This window comes from Numenius arquata, unplaced genomic scaffold (assembly GCF_964106895.1).
Source record: "Numenius arquata unplaced genomic scaffold, bNumArq3.hap1.1 HAP1_SCAFFOLD_1446, whole genome shotgun sequence".
In the NCBI taxonomy this organism is placed as follows: Eukaryota; Metazoa; Chordata; class Aves; order Charadriiformes; family Scolopacidae; genus Numenius; species Numenius arquata.
The window spans coordinates 3,513-18,671 of record NW_027415017.1 but is presented as its reverse complement, the minus strand read 5'-3'; the positions used below and the strand labels follow the sequence as shown (position 1 = coordinate 18,671).

Below are 15,159 nucleotides of genomic sequence, written 5' to 3'. Positions count from 1 at the left end.
GGTTGCTCCCACCCCTGGGGGCTGGTCCCCTGGAGTGATTCCCAATCATCCCCCCCCCCGGGGGCGTGCTGGGGCCTGCTCCCCCTCAGGGTGATCCCTCATGGCCCCCCGGGGGTGATCCTCCCTCCGGTCCAGGGCCTGCACCCCCACCCCGGGACCCCTCCGCAGGCCCAGGTCTCTCCCAGACCCCCCAAGGGCCTGGATCCCCCCCCCCTTCAAGATCCCACCCTAACATAGCTGGGATCCCCCCCCCAGGCCTGGATTCCCTCTGGGACCCCCCCCCCCAGGCCTGGGGCCTGTCCCTCCTGCCCCGGGCCTGCGGCCTGTCCCCCTGGGGCCATCCCTCCTCAGGGCTCCGGCCCTGCTCACCCCCCAGGGATCCCCCCCAAACTCTGGGGTCCCCCCCAGCGAGGCCTCTCCCCTGTTTCCCCCTTGGAGCTGTAAGATCCCTCCCCCCTGGGATCTGGGGGGGGTTCCTTCCCTTAGAGCCCCCCCTATTGAAATATCTCCCCCTGGGTTGTCCTCTTCCCCTCAGGAGAGCCCCAAATCCCCCAGGCCATGGGGAGCTCCCCAAATGGGCGCCTCCCTCCTTGGATCTTGGATCCTGTTCGTGTCCCTCCCCCCCCAAGGCAAGGATCTCACTGGATCTGTGGTGTCCCTTTGAGACCCCCCCTTTTTTGGGGGGGTGGGGGGGTGACCTCCCCTTGGGAGATCCTTTGGAGTCCTGTTGGCTCCCTGACCCCAGGATTTATGGATCCCTCCCACCCCACCTCAGGGAGAACCCCTGGACCCTTCTCCCCTCGGATCTATGGGGATCCCCCCCAGATCCTGGATCCCCAGATCCCCCCCCCCCGAGACATCCAGATCCCCCCCCCAAGACATCCTCCCAACCCTTTCTCCCTGCTCACTCCCCCTTTTCTCCTCCCCCTGCATGGAGTAATAGGGGAATTGTGCCGCCATTCCGGATCCCCCCTCCTCAACCCCTCCAGGATCTTACCCCCCCCCATCTCCCTTCACCCCCTCTCCAAACCCCCCCCCAAATCTCTCAGGGCTGGCTGTGGGGTGGATCCCAGTACCCCATTCATCTTGGGGGGGGGGGAGGACACCTGGGTGAGGCCCCCCTGCTCCCCGACAGGGGTTGGGGTGCCCTCCCCCGGCATTGGGGGGGTGCCTAGCGGGGGTCTCCCTCTGCTTCCAGAGCCGAGTGATCTCGGGTAGCACGCGAGGGAGCCGGCGTGGGCGCAGGCAGGTGGAGGATGAACGGCGAAGCCGAGTGCCCTGCAGACTTGGAAATGACAGCTCCCAAAAACCAAGGTGAGTGAGCCCCCCCCGCACACCGCCACAGACACCCCCCCCGCACACACCCCCCCCTCCCATTCCCAGGGGGTCCCACGGGAATACCCCCACCGTGGGGCATTTGCTTCTTCCCCATCCTGGAGTGTACGGATGCTTGTGCCGGTGCACCGGCAGCCCCTCCGGCTCACGGCAGCGGGGATGATGCTGTTTTTGGGTGGGGGGTGTTTTGGGAGGGTTTGGGGGGGTTTAGGGGGGGGGGCTGGCACATAGAGGTGCTGCCTTCCCCGCTCACATCTGGGCTGCATTAAAAGCCGGAGCCGTTACCTTGGGCCTCCAGCTTCCAGACCCCGGGGATGACATCAGAGGTTCAGCTTTTATTGGAAAAGGGGGAGGAAAACAAGGAGAAAAAAAAAAAAAAAGGATGTTATTTGTTTTATTTGGGCAGCAGGGTTCTGCTACCCCAAAAAATCCCCATGTGTGTCCCCCCCCGAAACCCCCAGGAGAGCGATCCGGTGCTCCTCACCCCCTGGTCCCCCCCATTTTTCCTCCCTTGCCGCAGTGGGTTTGTTGCCCCGAGCGAACCCAGCCGGAGCACGTGTCCTTCGCCGGGTCTTGAGCTGGATTTAATTACACCGGGGCAGCTTTCCTAATATAGACCCGGCCCGGCCGATGCCAGGAGAGCCGGGGATAAATTGGTCCCAGGGCACAGGCAGCCCCATTCATCTTGGCGGGTGAAATCCGCAATTCCGGCGTTTTTCGGCAAACCCCGGCCAGAGGGTTGCGGGGGGGGGGGGGGGGATGCTGAGCGTGGGGTCCCTACCCCGCTGCCGGTGCAGCTTTTGGGAGGTTTCCACAGTTTTTTAATGTATTTCTGTGGGTTGTGGTTATTTTTTTGGGGGGGGGGAGGGGGGTCACGCGGGGCCAAAGGTCTTGCGGCGTTGCTGCGTTGGAGGGGGGAAACTGAGGCATGGGGCTTGTTGATGGGGGGCAGGTTTTGGGGGGCAGGTCTCATCCCTTTCTCCATCCCCACTTGGTTTTCCTGGCCGTGCTGCTTTTGGTTATTTCTCCTGATTTATGCAAGTAAAGCCGGCACCAGCTTCACGGCCTGATTCTGCTTCGTTGGTCCTTGCCTGGGGGGGGGTGTGTGTCTGGAAAGTGGATGGGGGGAAAAATAGGAAGAAAAAATCTAGGGCTTGGTGCCCCCCCAGCTTGGTATCCCCCCAGGCACTGCCGGGGCTGGGGCTTTCCCTTCTCTTTTTGCTCTTTGTGACATTTTGGAGCTCTGAAGCCGGGAGTGTGGAGACGTGTCCTGAGCCCCTGGGCTCCCTCCTTTATGTGGGGGCTCTTTCCATCTTCTCCCCCTCCCCCCAATTAATCCCTAACGGTCCTGATGAGGTAACTATGGAGACCGTCCAGATTCCAAACTGTTCAAGCCTTGACCCCTGAGCCTGGTCCAGGAGGTGAAATGGGGTGGGGGGACAGGTCCTGGCTGTGCTCCCCCCGCCAGCTGTGGGTCCCACGTGGCCTTTAACATCCCTCGCTCGCATTTGGGGTTCGGGGCGGGGGGATTTGCCCTTCACCGGACCGATGCAGAGGCAGGAGGTGGAGGCAGAGGTGGTGGTTTCGTGCGTGATGAGTTTGAGCAGAGGGAGAAGTATTTCTGGGGGCTTGTTTTTCCTTCCTGGGGGTGGAGGGAGAGATACTCCCCTCAAATCCATGACGGACTGCGCTGTCCCCATCTCGCCGGGATGCTCTGTGGTCCTTCTGCCCTTGTCTTTGCCGTGGCAGTGACGTGGGGCAGGGGACACCGTGGAGAGCCGGTCCCGTGGCCAGGAGCCCTTGGGCTTGTATGCCCGTCCCCTGCTGTAGCAGACAGAGCTGCGTGGGCGTGCGACTTGGGGCTCTGCTCCTCCTCCAGTCCGTCCCCAGGGGACCTCTCTTTCCGCTCCCAGGACCCGCTGCTTGTCCCCAGGGCCACTCATGTTTGCAGAGCACCCGGGGCTCCTCTCCCCAGCCCGGCAGCGGAATTCCCCTGCCGAGGAAGCAGCCCCAAAACTGATGCTGGATGGGCCCTTCGGTGCTGGGGTATCATTCCTACTGCCCATCCTGGTTGCTCTGGGCTCCCCGGCTTCACCCCGTGCTCGTCCCACCATCCCGGCAACTTGTCCGGATGGAAGCTGGGGGTGCTCCTCCCAGCAGCTCGGGGGACATTAGGGTGGCATAACCATCACCCCTGCACTGGCGGGGACCCCGCTGCGAGACGGTGGGGGCTGTGCTGGGCTCTGCTTCCCCCCCCCCAGCTCTGTGGTATCTGAGCATTGACCTTGGCAGAGGTCAACATGGAGCTAGGTCCCAGGTGATGGCAATTCCTTCCAAATTGCAGGAAAAGCAGCGCCAGGGGGTTTCCCATTGCTCCGAACACCTCTTTTCCACTTAAAAAGTGGGTTTTCCCATTCCTCCTTGGCTGGAGAGCACGTTGTTCCTGTCTTGCTCCGCAGGGCTTTGTTCCCGCAGGAGATACCCCTCTGCTCTGCAGAGCCATCACCTTATCTGATGGCGTTCTGGGATGAGCGAGTCTCTCTGGTTTGCACCCAGTGGATTTTCTAGCTTTGCCCGGGATCGTTTTGGCCCGTAGAAAAATTGCTGGAGGGTGATGGAAACAGCCACGTCCCTTTTGATCTTTCGTCTGGAGAAGGCAGCGTGTGGAGATTACGTGTCCCGGCGTGCGGGGTCCGGAGCTGCACGCCGGGAGCTGTAGTCCCCATGTCCTCCTGCCCGTCGCCGCTGCTGAGCCTGTTTCTTTGCCGCTCAGACCGCTGGTCGCAGGAGGACATGCTGACTCTGCTGGAGTGCATGAAGAATAACCTGCCCTCCAACGACGGGAGCAAGTTCAAAACCACCGAATCCCACCTGGATTGGGAGAAAGTGGCTTTCAAGGACTTCTCGGGGGAGATGTGCAAGATGAAGTGGATGGAGATTTCTAACGAGGTAAGCGGCGGGACGGGTCCAGAGGGACGGAGCATCCTGGTGACCTCCCAGGGCTCTTTGAAGGGTCCAGAGGGACCAAGCATCCCGGTGGCTTCCCAGGGCTCTTTGAAGGGTCCAGAGGGACCAAGCATCCCGGTGGCTTCCCAGGGCTGTTTGAATTGCTCAAATTCAACGCCCCGAGTCCTCAGCCCTTAGTGCTGATGCTGTCCTGCTGCCGGTGGCATTGTGAACCCTTCGGAGGTGCGGGGACGGGTTGTTTGTGCGGTGGCATCACGAAACCCTGTGGGTTTATGTGGTACTGAGCAGGGATCTGCCCTGTCTCCCACCCGCAGCCTGTTCACATTTGTGGCCCTTCGTTAAACCCGCAGGTGAGGAAGTTTCGGACCCTCACGGAGCTCATTATGGACGCTGAAGAGCATGTGAAGAATCCTTACAAGGGCAAAAAGCTCAAGGTATCGGGCAGGAATTGGGGTCGGGCCCTAGAGGGGGATCTCCCCTTTCCCCGGGACGGGGGTCTGTCACCCGTGTGGTACCCCAGACCCTCATGGCTCTGCAGCTGGAGCCCCTGCAGGCACCTCACCGCCCGTAATCCCCGCGGCCGGCTGCCCAAGGCTCCAGAGGCCGCGGGCGCTGGGCACGGGCCAAGTCCAGGGTACATTTAATATGGCCGGCTCTATTGCTGGCAGCCTGCGTCCAAGTTTAGCACTGGGGGGGGCCGGGAAGCTGCTGTCCTATTCCTGGCCTGCCGGGTCGGGTGGGGTGCTGCTTTGGGCCGGGTGGCCCCGGGGCAGCCAATGCTGTGCCTCCGGGAGGTGGATCCTGTCCCCTCTTCCTGCCTCAGTTTTCCCTCTTGAGGCACAACAGCTCTGGATGGCTGGAGGCTGCTCCCAAGATACCCAGCCCTGGGATATTGTAGTTCCTGGGGAAGGGAGCGTTGTTCCCAGCATTTCCCCCCGCCCCCTTGCCTGCAAAGCCGGGCTGTTCCCATCTCAGGGAGCCGGATCACCAGCGGGGCTGGATGGAGGCAGGTCTCCCCTAGTACTGGGGGGAACTGGGAGCTGGCGGGGTTTGGCTATGCCCTCCACAGTGCCACAGGCTCTGCAGTCAGTGTCTGCCCCTCTGCTGTCTCCCCAGAAACACCCCGACTTCCCCAAGAAGCCCCTGACTCCCTATTTCCGCTTCTTCATGGAGAAGCGGGCCAAATATGCCAAGCTTCACCCCGAAATGAGCAACCTGGATCTCACCAAGATCCTATCCAAGAAATACAAGGAGCTTCCCGAGAAGAAAAAGGTACGGGGAGGGGGGAGTCAACAAGCCCCTTGTGTGACTCTGCGTGCTGGGCTCTGCCTGCCCAGCTCTCCCAGTAAAACCAGCAGAGCCCAGCCTCTGCCTGGTGAGGGTTTAATCTGGTTCTCAATGGGAGAAGCCCTGGTGCTTTTTTAGTCTTGTCAGACCAGTAAGTCTTCCCTTCCTTTTCCTGTCCTGGTTCCCAAGATCCGTGGGGTGGAGGCTGGCTGGGTCCATCCGTTGGTCCATCTCTTCCAGACGGACCTGGATGGTGACTTTGCTGTTGGGTGGATCTGTATTTAAACGCTGGGGTTAAATCACACGCTCTGTCGTGGCCGCCCTGCCCGAGCGAGGGACGGAGGGACAGGCTCTTCTCCCAGCCGTGCGAGATGCTGGGAGGAGGACAGCTGCCCATCTCCAGCTCTGGAGGTGGCCCTGGGCTTGGCCAGAGCCTGGAGATCCTGGACAGGCATTTTGGGTGCCCCAACTCTTGGTCTGGGTGGATTTGCCACCGGCAGGAAAGGTCCAGATCACAAAGTCCTGCTGTGCCCTCTTGCCCAGGGCTGCTTGGGAGAGGAGAGATCCTGCCTCCAAATCCTTGGGCAGGCTGGAAACCTTCAGCTGGGAGACGCAGGGCCAGTCTGATGGGCTGGAGAGCCCTCAAGTCCCTTTGGGGGTGCTGGGGTGTCCAATCAACAGGGTTATATATCTACCTGCCCGTTCCCCGGTGCTGATGTCCCTCTCCACCTCCCTGGTGGTTTTGTGTCCCCAGATGAAATATATCCAGGACTTCCAGCGAGAGAAGCAGGAGTTTGAGAGGAACCTGGCGAGGTTCAGGTGAGCAGGCAGCCCCACAGTGTTTTCCTGGGCCCCCCCGCCCAGGCAGACCCAGTCTCCCCTCTCCCTTTGCATGTAGCTCCCAGAGGAAGCCCCGATGGGCGCTGCGGCTTGAAAGCAGAAGGGAAGGGGGGATGATGGAAAAAAAAATAGAGCAAGGAAAAGCTGGGAGCAGCTTTGCTGGGAGCAGCCCTGCAGCTGGGAGACTTGGCGAGGGGGAGAGAGCGGAGGAGCAGCCGCGCTCTGGGGGTTAGGGTCTGCAAGGGGGAGGGCAGGAGCCTGAAGCGACCACCCCATTCCCCCCAGACCTTCCCTGTGAACATGGTTGCTGTAACCCAGGTGGTTCCTGGCATTCCCAATGCTCCAGGGATGCAGCCCAGCCCAGCCTAGTAAAGGGGAAGCTCGTAGCTGATGCTCCCCCAGGGAGGGGCAAACTCAAATAATTCCTAAAACCCTCCAGCTCTTTTTGGGGATCCCCCCCCGTATCTGAGCCCATGGAGTGATGGTTACCCCTTAGCGGGAGAGGTTTAGGGGGTGTTCTCCTTCCACCTGCGACCTCCGTAACGCTCTCCCTTCCCCGCCTACCTGCCGGGTAAAGGGAAGATCACCCGGATCTCATCCAGAACGCCAAGAAATCCGACGTCCCTGAAAAACCCAAGACCCCCCAGCAGCTGTGGTACAACCACGAGAAGAAGATCTACTTGAAAGTGCGTCCAGATGTGAGTACGGTGGGTGGGAGTGCGTGTGAGCGTGAGTGTGGAAGGGGTCCTGGACCCCGCTGCTGGGGGGAGAGGAGGGGGAAAGGAGAGAAGCATTTTAGGGGCAGGGGGGGAACGGGATGGAAGACACCTCTAGGAGCTCCCAACAGTCTGGACGGAGGTAAGAAAGGGCTCTGCACATCTGGAAGAGGCTCTGGGGGACACAGACGGACCCCAGTATTTTTTTTTTTTACCTGCAAGTTGAAGGGGTGACCACAGCCTGAGTCAGGGCAGGAAAGATTTCCAGCGTAGACACCCACCTCTGGCCAAGCCCCACACTCGCACACACCCCCTTCCCTGGCCGCCAGCTCGGCTTGTAGCCGCCCTGTGGCCCCAAGCTGGGTGCCACTGGTCCAAGACGGCGGCCCACACTATTTTTGCCTTTTTTTTTTTATTTTTATTTTTTAATTTTTTGTCCTCTTCTTATTTTTTTGGATTTTACCCCTCTGCCCTCACCTCTGGCTTTGGGTTTTCAGGCCACCACGAAGGAGGTGAAAGAGTCGCTGGGCAAGCAGTGGTCTCAACTCTCGGATAAAAAGAGGCTGAAATGGATTCATAAGGCCCTGGAACAGCGGAAGGAGTACGAGGTAGGGAGCAGCCTCACCCGTTCCCCCTCCACACTCGTCCCTACGTTCACTCTGAGCCACTCTGCCTCCCGGCCGCTAGCCACCTGCGGCTAGCCAGCCTCATCCGATAGCCAGCATGGGGGTTCAGATAGATCCCTTCAGGTCCCTAGTGAGTCTGAGCACTGCCTCCTCCAGCGACATTTGGGGAAGGGAGAAGTAATCCCTGGGGAGATGATTAGGGCGATGGTTGGCTTCTCTCTCCTCCTCCTCCGGCCCCCAGCAAGGCGGGGATTGGGGCCCCTCTGCTGATGGCTCTTCCTCCTTTGCAGGAGATCATGCGGGACTACATCCAGAAGCACCCCGAGCTGAACATCAGCGAGGAGGGCATCACCCGCTCCACCCTCACCAAGGCCGAGCGCCAGCTCAAAGACAAGTTCGATGGCCGACCCACAAAGCCCCCTCCGTGAGTAGTGTCCCTCCACGTTCGGCTGTGAGCGATGTGTCCTCTCTCCAAGCTATTGGGTCCGTGCTAATGAGGAAACTGAGGCTCTGCCTGGCTTTGAGAGCCCCGAGAGCATAATTTTCTGATACCATGGGCATGGGCTGTCAATGAGTCGAATGTCAACGGGGATCTGAGCGAGGTTTATGGTGATGCTCTGGGTTAGGGCATAATGCAACCCCAGCATCCCTAAAATGCAGACACCTCTGGCACAGCACTTCACTGTGGACTCCCCGAGGAGTACAGGGGGTCTTGGGGGGCTTTTAGCACCCAGCCAGCTCCGCAGAGGGGATGTGAGCGAGGTGGGTTGTCCCTCATGCTGGGTCCCTCCTTGGGTTGCAGGAATAGCTACTCCCTGTACTGCGCAGAGCTGATGGCCAACATGAAAGACGTGCCCAGCACCGAGCGGATGGTGCTGTGCAGTCAGCAGTGGAAGCTGCTTTCCCAGAAGGAAAAGGACGCGTACCACAAAAAGTGTGATCAGGTGAGTGGCCCAGGGTGGACAGATGGGTGGACAGATGGGTGGATGGGCAGAAGAGCAGCAGGGCTGTGGGGAGAGGGGAGTAGGATGGGAGGATTTGGTCTACAAATCTCGCTAGAAATGAGCCCCTCGCCCTTCCTCAGTGCTGGTTCTTGTCATCTTGACAGCCAAGAGGTCCTCGGTCACCTCCCTTGGTCCTCTGTCTCCCCAGTCCATGTGTGTGGGACCAGCAGAGGGTCTGGGTGGAGGATGCTGCTGCCCAGGGGACTGAGGCCGGGTTGGGGACTGCATGAGGCAGGGATGGGGTGAGGGAATCTCTGTGTAACTGCTCATCTCCATCTCCCTCCAGAAAAAGAAAGACTACGAGATCGAGCTGCTCCGCTTCCTGGAGGTGAGTGATGGGGGGGTGCTGGAGACCCCAAATATGGGGAGGGACCCCTGGCCAGGGGCTGAGATGGGTTAAACGGGGGCACTGATGCTGCCCCATTCTGCTCCCCCCAAAACCTGGCTGGACCCAGCCATGGGTGCTGCGCAGAGATGTCTGCAGGGTCTTGACCCTTTCCCAGCTGCCCTAATGCCTGACCCAGTGTCTTCCAGTTGGGCACTGGGAGATGGAAGCAGGGGGGTGAGCAGAGGCGTGGTTGCCGTTGTCGGCTGTGGCTTTGCAGGCGGCAGCGAGTCTCTCGCTTCCTTCCCTTGGCTGGGGCGTAGGTGGGGGGAGCTGCACCGAGGCTGTCCCAGTGTCACGCTCGGTCCCCGGGCGGACGTGACGTGGCCCCGGCTGCGGCTGCAAAGGGCAGGGGGGTGGAAAACCCAGGGGTGTGCCCGGATCTGGGCACCTGCCCGCCCTGCTGTTGCAGAGAGGAAGCAGATGAGACTGAGCCAGGGAGGGGACAGGGCTGGGGAGGAGTGACATTGCCTGGCGAGGGGGTGGCACAGGTGTGGGGACCCCCAAGCTTGCCCAGGGCTTGATGGTGGCCCTGGCTGGGGTGGCTTTGGGATCAGGACAACTGAGGGCATTAGTTTCCTCTGCTCCCCAGCATCCCTACCCCCTGATTGCATCAAAGCCTCGTTAGCGTCGGGCCGTCTAACGGTGTCTCTCCTCCACCCAGAGCCTGCCCGAGGAGGAGCAGCAGCGGGTGTTAGGCGAGGAGAAGATGCTGGGCAGCAACCGGAAAGGGGCAACGAGTCCAGCATCCAAAAAGTCCTCACCAGAGACAGGCAAGGTGAGAGTGGCAAGTGGGGAGATGGAGCAGCACATGGCAGAGACACAGGATGGGGTTGCTGGCATCTCAGCGTGCTTCCAGGGCTTCATTCCTTGGTTCTTTCACCATGTTTTTCCTGGGCTTGAAGGCCACCAGTGCGAGGCAGGTCCCTCTGTGGGCTCGCCCCCACCCATGGCCCCGTGTCCCTCCTGCAGGCCAGCTCAGAGAAGCCCAAACGGCCCATCTCCGCCATGTTCATCTTCTCGGAGGAGAAGCGGAAGCAGCTGCAGGAGGAGAGGCCGGAGCTGTCGGAGAGCGAGCTCACCCGGCTCCTGGCCCGCATGTGGAATGACCTCTCCGAGAAGAAGAAGGTTGGTACCATCTCCGACCCTTCTTCTCCATCTCTGTCTCCGTTGGGCATCGCCAGGAGTCCAGGGGGACACTGCCTGTCCTTGTCCTGCTGCAAGGGGCTTTACTCACCCCCAGACACCACAGTTTAGGGACAATTGTCCCCAGGAGCATCACAGCTCCGGCGAGCCATCACCCAGGCACCGCTTTTGGTACTGATGGGTGCTACCAGCTGTGCCATCTCCCTCTTGTGACCTGGTGGGTCAAAACCTAGCAGTTTAAGAACGTTTTTTGATTGTTTTGATGTTTTTTTTCTGGTGGGAGGAAGTCCTGAGATGTGGGTGTGCACGGTGGGGGCTGCCGGTGCTGCTGTGGGGATGGCACCGGGGGAAGCTGCAGCATCCTGCTACTTGGTGGCTGGGGGCTTGCGCCTGGGAGGGGGTCCATACTGTCCCTTCACCCCCACTGTGAACCCTGCACAGGCCAAGTACAAAGCACGGGAGGCGGCGATGAAGGCACAGTCGGAGAAGAAACACGGCTCAGATAAAGAGGAGCGCGGGAAGCTGCCCGAATCACCCAAGACGGCCGAGGAGATCTGGCAACAGAGCGTCATCGGAGACTACCTGGCTCGTTTCAAGGTGAGGAGTGGGCCGGGAAAGGAGCTAGAACTGGGATCATCCCTCCCCGCCAGCAGGAATTGCCTTGGACCTTCTCCCTGGCTTTCACACCCGAGGCGACAGGTTGGGGCTGGGAGCCACGGGGAGGACAGGGGTCACAGCAAGGGAGTGGGTATCCTGTGGTCCATGGTGGAGCCGACAGTAGCCCCCTGGCATCTTGGGTTCATCTGTAACATGGCATGGGGGGGTCTGTCTTGCAGAATGACCGGGGGAAGGCGCTGAAGGCCATGGAGGCCACTTGGAACAACATGGAGAAGAAGGAGAAGCTAATGTGGATCAAAAAAGCGGCAGAGGATCAGAAGCGATACGAGGTGGGTCCCTGCTCCTTCTCGTCCCTCATCGTGTCCCTGTCGCTGCCCTCGTCTCCCTGACCCCTCTCTCTCCTCCGGCTCAGAGGGAGCTGAGCGAGATGCGGGCCCCTCCGTGCTCCACCAACTCTGCCAAGAAAATGAAGTTCCAGGGAGAGCCGAAGAAACCCCCGATGTGAGTACCTGGGGTCTGGAGCCTGAAAAGTTGGATTGGGATGGGACAAAAAGGCCTGGAGCAGCCCAGAAGGAACTTGGGCTGGACCATGGTGGGATGATTGGTGGAAACCCCGGTTCTCCATGGGCGCCGTCTGATCCCGTCTCTGCGCTCTTCCCCCTTGCAGGAACGGTTACCAGAAGTTCTCCCAGGAGCTGCTGTCGAATGGGGAGCTGAACCACCTCCCGCTGAAGGAGCGGATGGTGGAGATCGGCAGCCGCTGGCAACGCATCTCCCAGGGCCAGAAGGACCACTACAAAAAACTGGCAGAAGAGCAGCAGAAACAGTACAAGGTGCACCTCGAAATCTGGCTCAAGGTGAGAATCGGACCCTGAAACCCGGCAGGGGCGCTCTGGGGTTGGATGTCCTTGGGAATGCTTGGTGTAGTCTCTGCTCACACCCTCCCCCTGGGCCACCACCATCTGCAGACCCTTTTTTGGCATTTTGTAACTTAAAAAGCCTTTAAAAAATGTAAGTGGGGAGGGGGTGGGCCATGCTAGACCTTCCCCGCTCATCCCTGTGCCCTGACTCTCTCCCCTGTCTCGGCAGAGCCTCTCGCCCCAGGAGCGGGCTGCCTACAAGGAACACACTTCCAACGTGAGTATCCACCCGGGGGAGGGTCTGGGGGGGTGCTGGGATCAGCCCTGGGTGAGGTTGGGGTGTGGGGTGGATGAGCCGAGCTCAGGAGAGCCCCCGCAAAGGGGTTCACCACCGTAGGAGCTTGGTGGTGGGGTTTTCTCTGCGTTGGGCACTGGGAAGGAGCCAAACTGGAGCCCTGCAGCTCTAAATGGTTTTGATTTATGTGTCGTCCCCCCCCCTTGCAGAAACGCAAGAGCATAGGGAAGATCCGGGGCCCCAACCCCAAGATGAAGCCAACGATGCAGTCCAAGTCGGTGAGTGGAGTCCAAGTGCATTGGGGGCCCCTCAGCACCCTCCTCCCTTGCAGGGGGAGGGCATCCCAGGGGGGGACCCAGAACTGGTGCTCGAGGTGTCCCTGGTGCTCTCTGCCACCTGCATGATCCTTGAGACAATAAACCCTCCCCAAATCGGCGCTCAAAACCCACCCTAGTCTGATTTTTGCCCCCCCCCCGAAGACTACGACATCCCCTTGCACCCCCTCCAGGAGCCTTTTTGGGGCCGTTTGCAGCATAAATGGGGAAAAGCTCCCGGGCAAGGGGTGGGGAAGGAGCCACCTGGTCCTGCTGGGTGGCTGGAGGAACCCAAAGGCTGGTGGCCGAGGACAGGGAGGTGCACCCATGGGTGCTGGTGTCTCGGGGCATCCACCCGCGGCCAACCCCCTCCCTCCCGGCAGGAGTCAGAGGATGACGACGAGGAGGAGGACGAGGAGGAAGATGAGGATGATGATGAGGATGACGACGACGACAACGGCGACTCGTCGGAGGAAGGCGGCGACTCCTCGGAGTCCAGCAGCGAGGAGGAGAGCGAGGACGGGGACGAGGTGAGGGCTGCGGTGGGTGGGTGCTGCGGGGCGGGTGGCGGGGCTGTCCTGGGGCCCCTTAACCCCCCTCGCTTTGCCCCCCCCCCCCCCCGGCCTCCCCCACTCACCCTTCTCCGGGGCTGGGGGGGGTGTCCGCACACCCGGGCTCAGATAGAACCGTGGCAGAGGAGCTCCCGGGAAGTGATGAGGGGGGGACACGGGGGAGGCGAAGGGGACCGGGATCCCCACACACACACCCCAAACCCCTACCCAGCGTCCCTGGGGAGGGCGCGAGGAGCAGCCGCGGGGCGTAGTTAGGAGCAGCGTCGGGAGGTAGAGGTAGGGGTTTATGGCAGAGCCCGCCGTCCCCCCCCTCCCCCCCCTTCCCCTTCCCCTCCCCTCAAGTGAAGCAGAGAAAAATTCTCCTGTCTTTTTCCTGGTGGAGATACTGAGTCTGGTCTCGGCTCCGTTTGCGCCAGTGTGAATGCCGAGTAAGTCACCAGAGTCAAAGCTTTACACCGGTGCAACTGAAATCAGAGTATGCTGGATGGCGCTGGGGCCAGAAACCGTGTCCGTGCCTTGTGCTCGCCACCGGACAGGTGAGGTGTTTCCACCCCCTCGTTGGTCTCAGCTCACGCCTCTCTTCCTTCCCCGGCTTTTAGAGGGGGGAAACTGAGGCACGAGGCGGGTCGGGTACCCTCCCTCGGATCGTGTTAGCGAGGCAGTGGCAAGAGGTGAGGGTAGGACCCCCGCGCGCTGCTCCGGCACGCTCCCCGGCACCCCCCCACGCCACTCCACACACCCCACCCACGGCACCCCCGAGCTGAGCCCTTGCAAACTCACTCCTGCCCTGCATCCCTCCTTCATCCCCACCCCGGGGTGGGAGGGATGGGGTTGGACCCACCCCCCCCCCCCCCCCCTCCAGCCCTGCCCCGGTGCCGCAGCGGGGAGGGCGAGCAGGGGATAAAGGAGGGGAGATGATGGATGGCAGTGGGGACCCCCCTGCCGTGCCGCTAACGCCACCCCCCCCGTCCTCTCTTCCACCGCCCTTCTCCCCAGAATGACGAGGATGACGAGGATGAGGATGATGAGGATGAGGATGACAACGACTCGGAGGGCAGCAGCAGCTCCTCCTCTTCCTCGGGAGACTCCTCCGACTCCGACTCCAACTGATCCCGCCGAGCTCTTAGTAACGGCGTTTGGTTTCTCGGTTTCGGTCCCGAATCACCTCCCTCCTCAGCGCCCCCCCACCCCCTGAAAAAACACCTTTCTCCTCATCCTCCTACCCCCCCCAGCGAGCCGCAGCCCCCCCGCGGGACCCCCCAACCCGGGGAGCGGGGGCCGGAGGGACCCCTCTGCCGAGCTCACACTACGGGGGGGGGGGGAACCGGGGGTGGCTCCCCGTCCTGGGCCGGGGGGAGAGGAGGGAGTGAGCCCCCCCCCATCCCTCCCACCCCCCCTTTTACTCTCCCCTTACCGAGGGGAGGGGAAGCAATTTCTTTCTTTTTTTTTTTTTTTTTTTGGTTTTTTTTTTGGAGATTTCATTATTTTGGGGGGGTCGCCCCGTCCTCGCCCCCTCCACACCCTCGCTACCAGCTCTGGACTTTATAGAAAGAAAACAAAAAAACCACACAGGAAAAAAAAAAAAATATCACCCCCACCCCCTTTTTTTTTATTAAAAAAACCCACAAATGGGAAAAAAAAAAAAAAATACACACACACACACACACCCCCCTCACGCAGACCCCCCCATCCCGCCCCAGGCAGCGGGTGCGGAGCATGAGCCGAGTTGCTCAGGACTCAGCCGTTGGGACGATGTCTTTTCTCCCCCTGCCCTTTTTCCCCTCTCTGTGCACCCCCCCTGGTGTGTTGGGGGGTGTTGTGTGTCGTCGTTCCCCCCTCCCCCCCACCCCCCCCCCCCAAAAAAAACCCCAACAAAACACCCTTGTACAGTCTGGAAGCTGCACCGGGAGCTCACCGGGACCTCGGCATCCACGGCACTTGGGAGCGCCGGCCACGGACCGTGACCATGGTGTGGGGAGGGGCGGGGGGGGGGGGGGGGGGAGGGAGGAAGATGGATGAATTTTTGGGGGGGGTGGGTGGGTGAGGGGGGGTGGGGGAAGGAATGCGTGTGTGTGCGAGCGTGTGTGCCGGCTGCCCCCCCCACCCCCCCCTCGCCGGGGGTCCCGGCTGCTCCGCGTGACCAAGGGGGTGGGGGTGGGGGGGCGTGGGGGTGTTGCCGGAGCACCCCTCTGTG

The 15,159-nt window shown here is 61.1% G+C and overlaps 1 protein-coding gene across 2 annotated transcripts; it reads left to right on the top strand.

Moving 5' to 3' along the window:
• Positions 1-1,197: 1,197 nt before the first annotated feature.
• UBTF (upstream binding transcription factor) lies at positions 1,198-14,513 on the top strand. Of its 2 annotated transcripts, XM_074167428.1 has the most exons (20): positions 1,198-1,314; positions 4,109-4,284; positions 4,653-4,736; positions 5,419-5,574; positions 6,344-6,408; positions 7,007-7,127; positions 7,643-7,753; positions 8,062-8,195; positions 8,574-8,715; positions 9,062-9,103; positions 9,825-9,938; positions 10,133-10,288; positions 10,748-10,903; positions 11,143-11,253; positions 11,337-11,425; positions 11,592-11,781; positions 12,014-12,061; positions 12,289-12,357; positions 12,777-12,923; positions 13,962-14,513. In XM_074167428.1, the coding sequence occupies exons 1-20, from the start codon at positions 1,257-1,259 to the stop codon at positions 14,073-14,075; spliced, it is 2,283 nt and encodes a 760-aa protein (XP_074023529.1). In that variant the 5' UTR covers positions 1,198-1,256; the 3' UTR covers positions 14,076-14,513. The 2 variants fall into 2 exon arrangements, with proteins under 2 accessions (XP_074023529.1, XP_074023531.1); XM_074167430.1 differs by lacking the exon at positions 7,643-7,753.
• Positions 14,514-15,159: the final 646 nt, after the last annotated feature.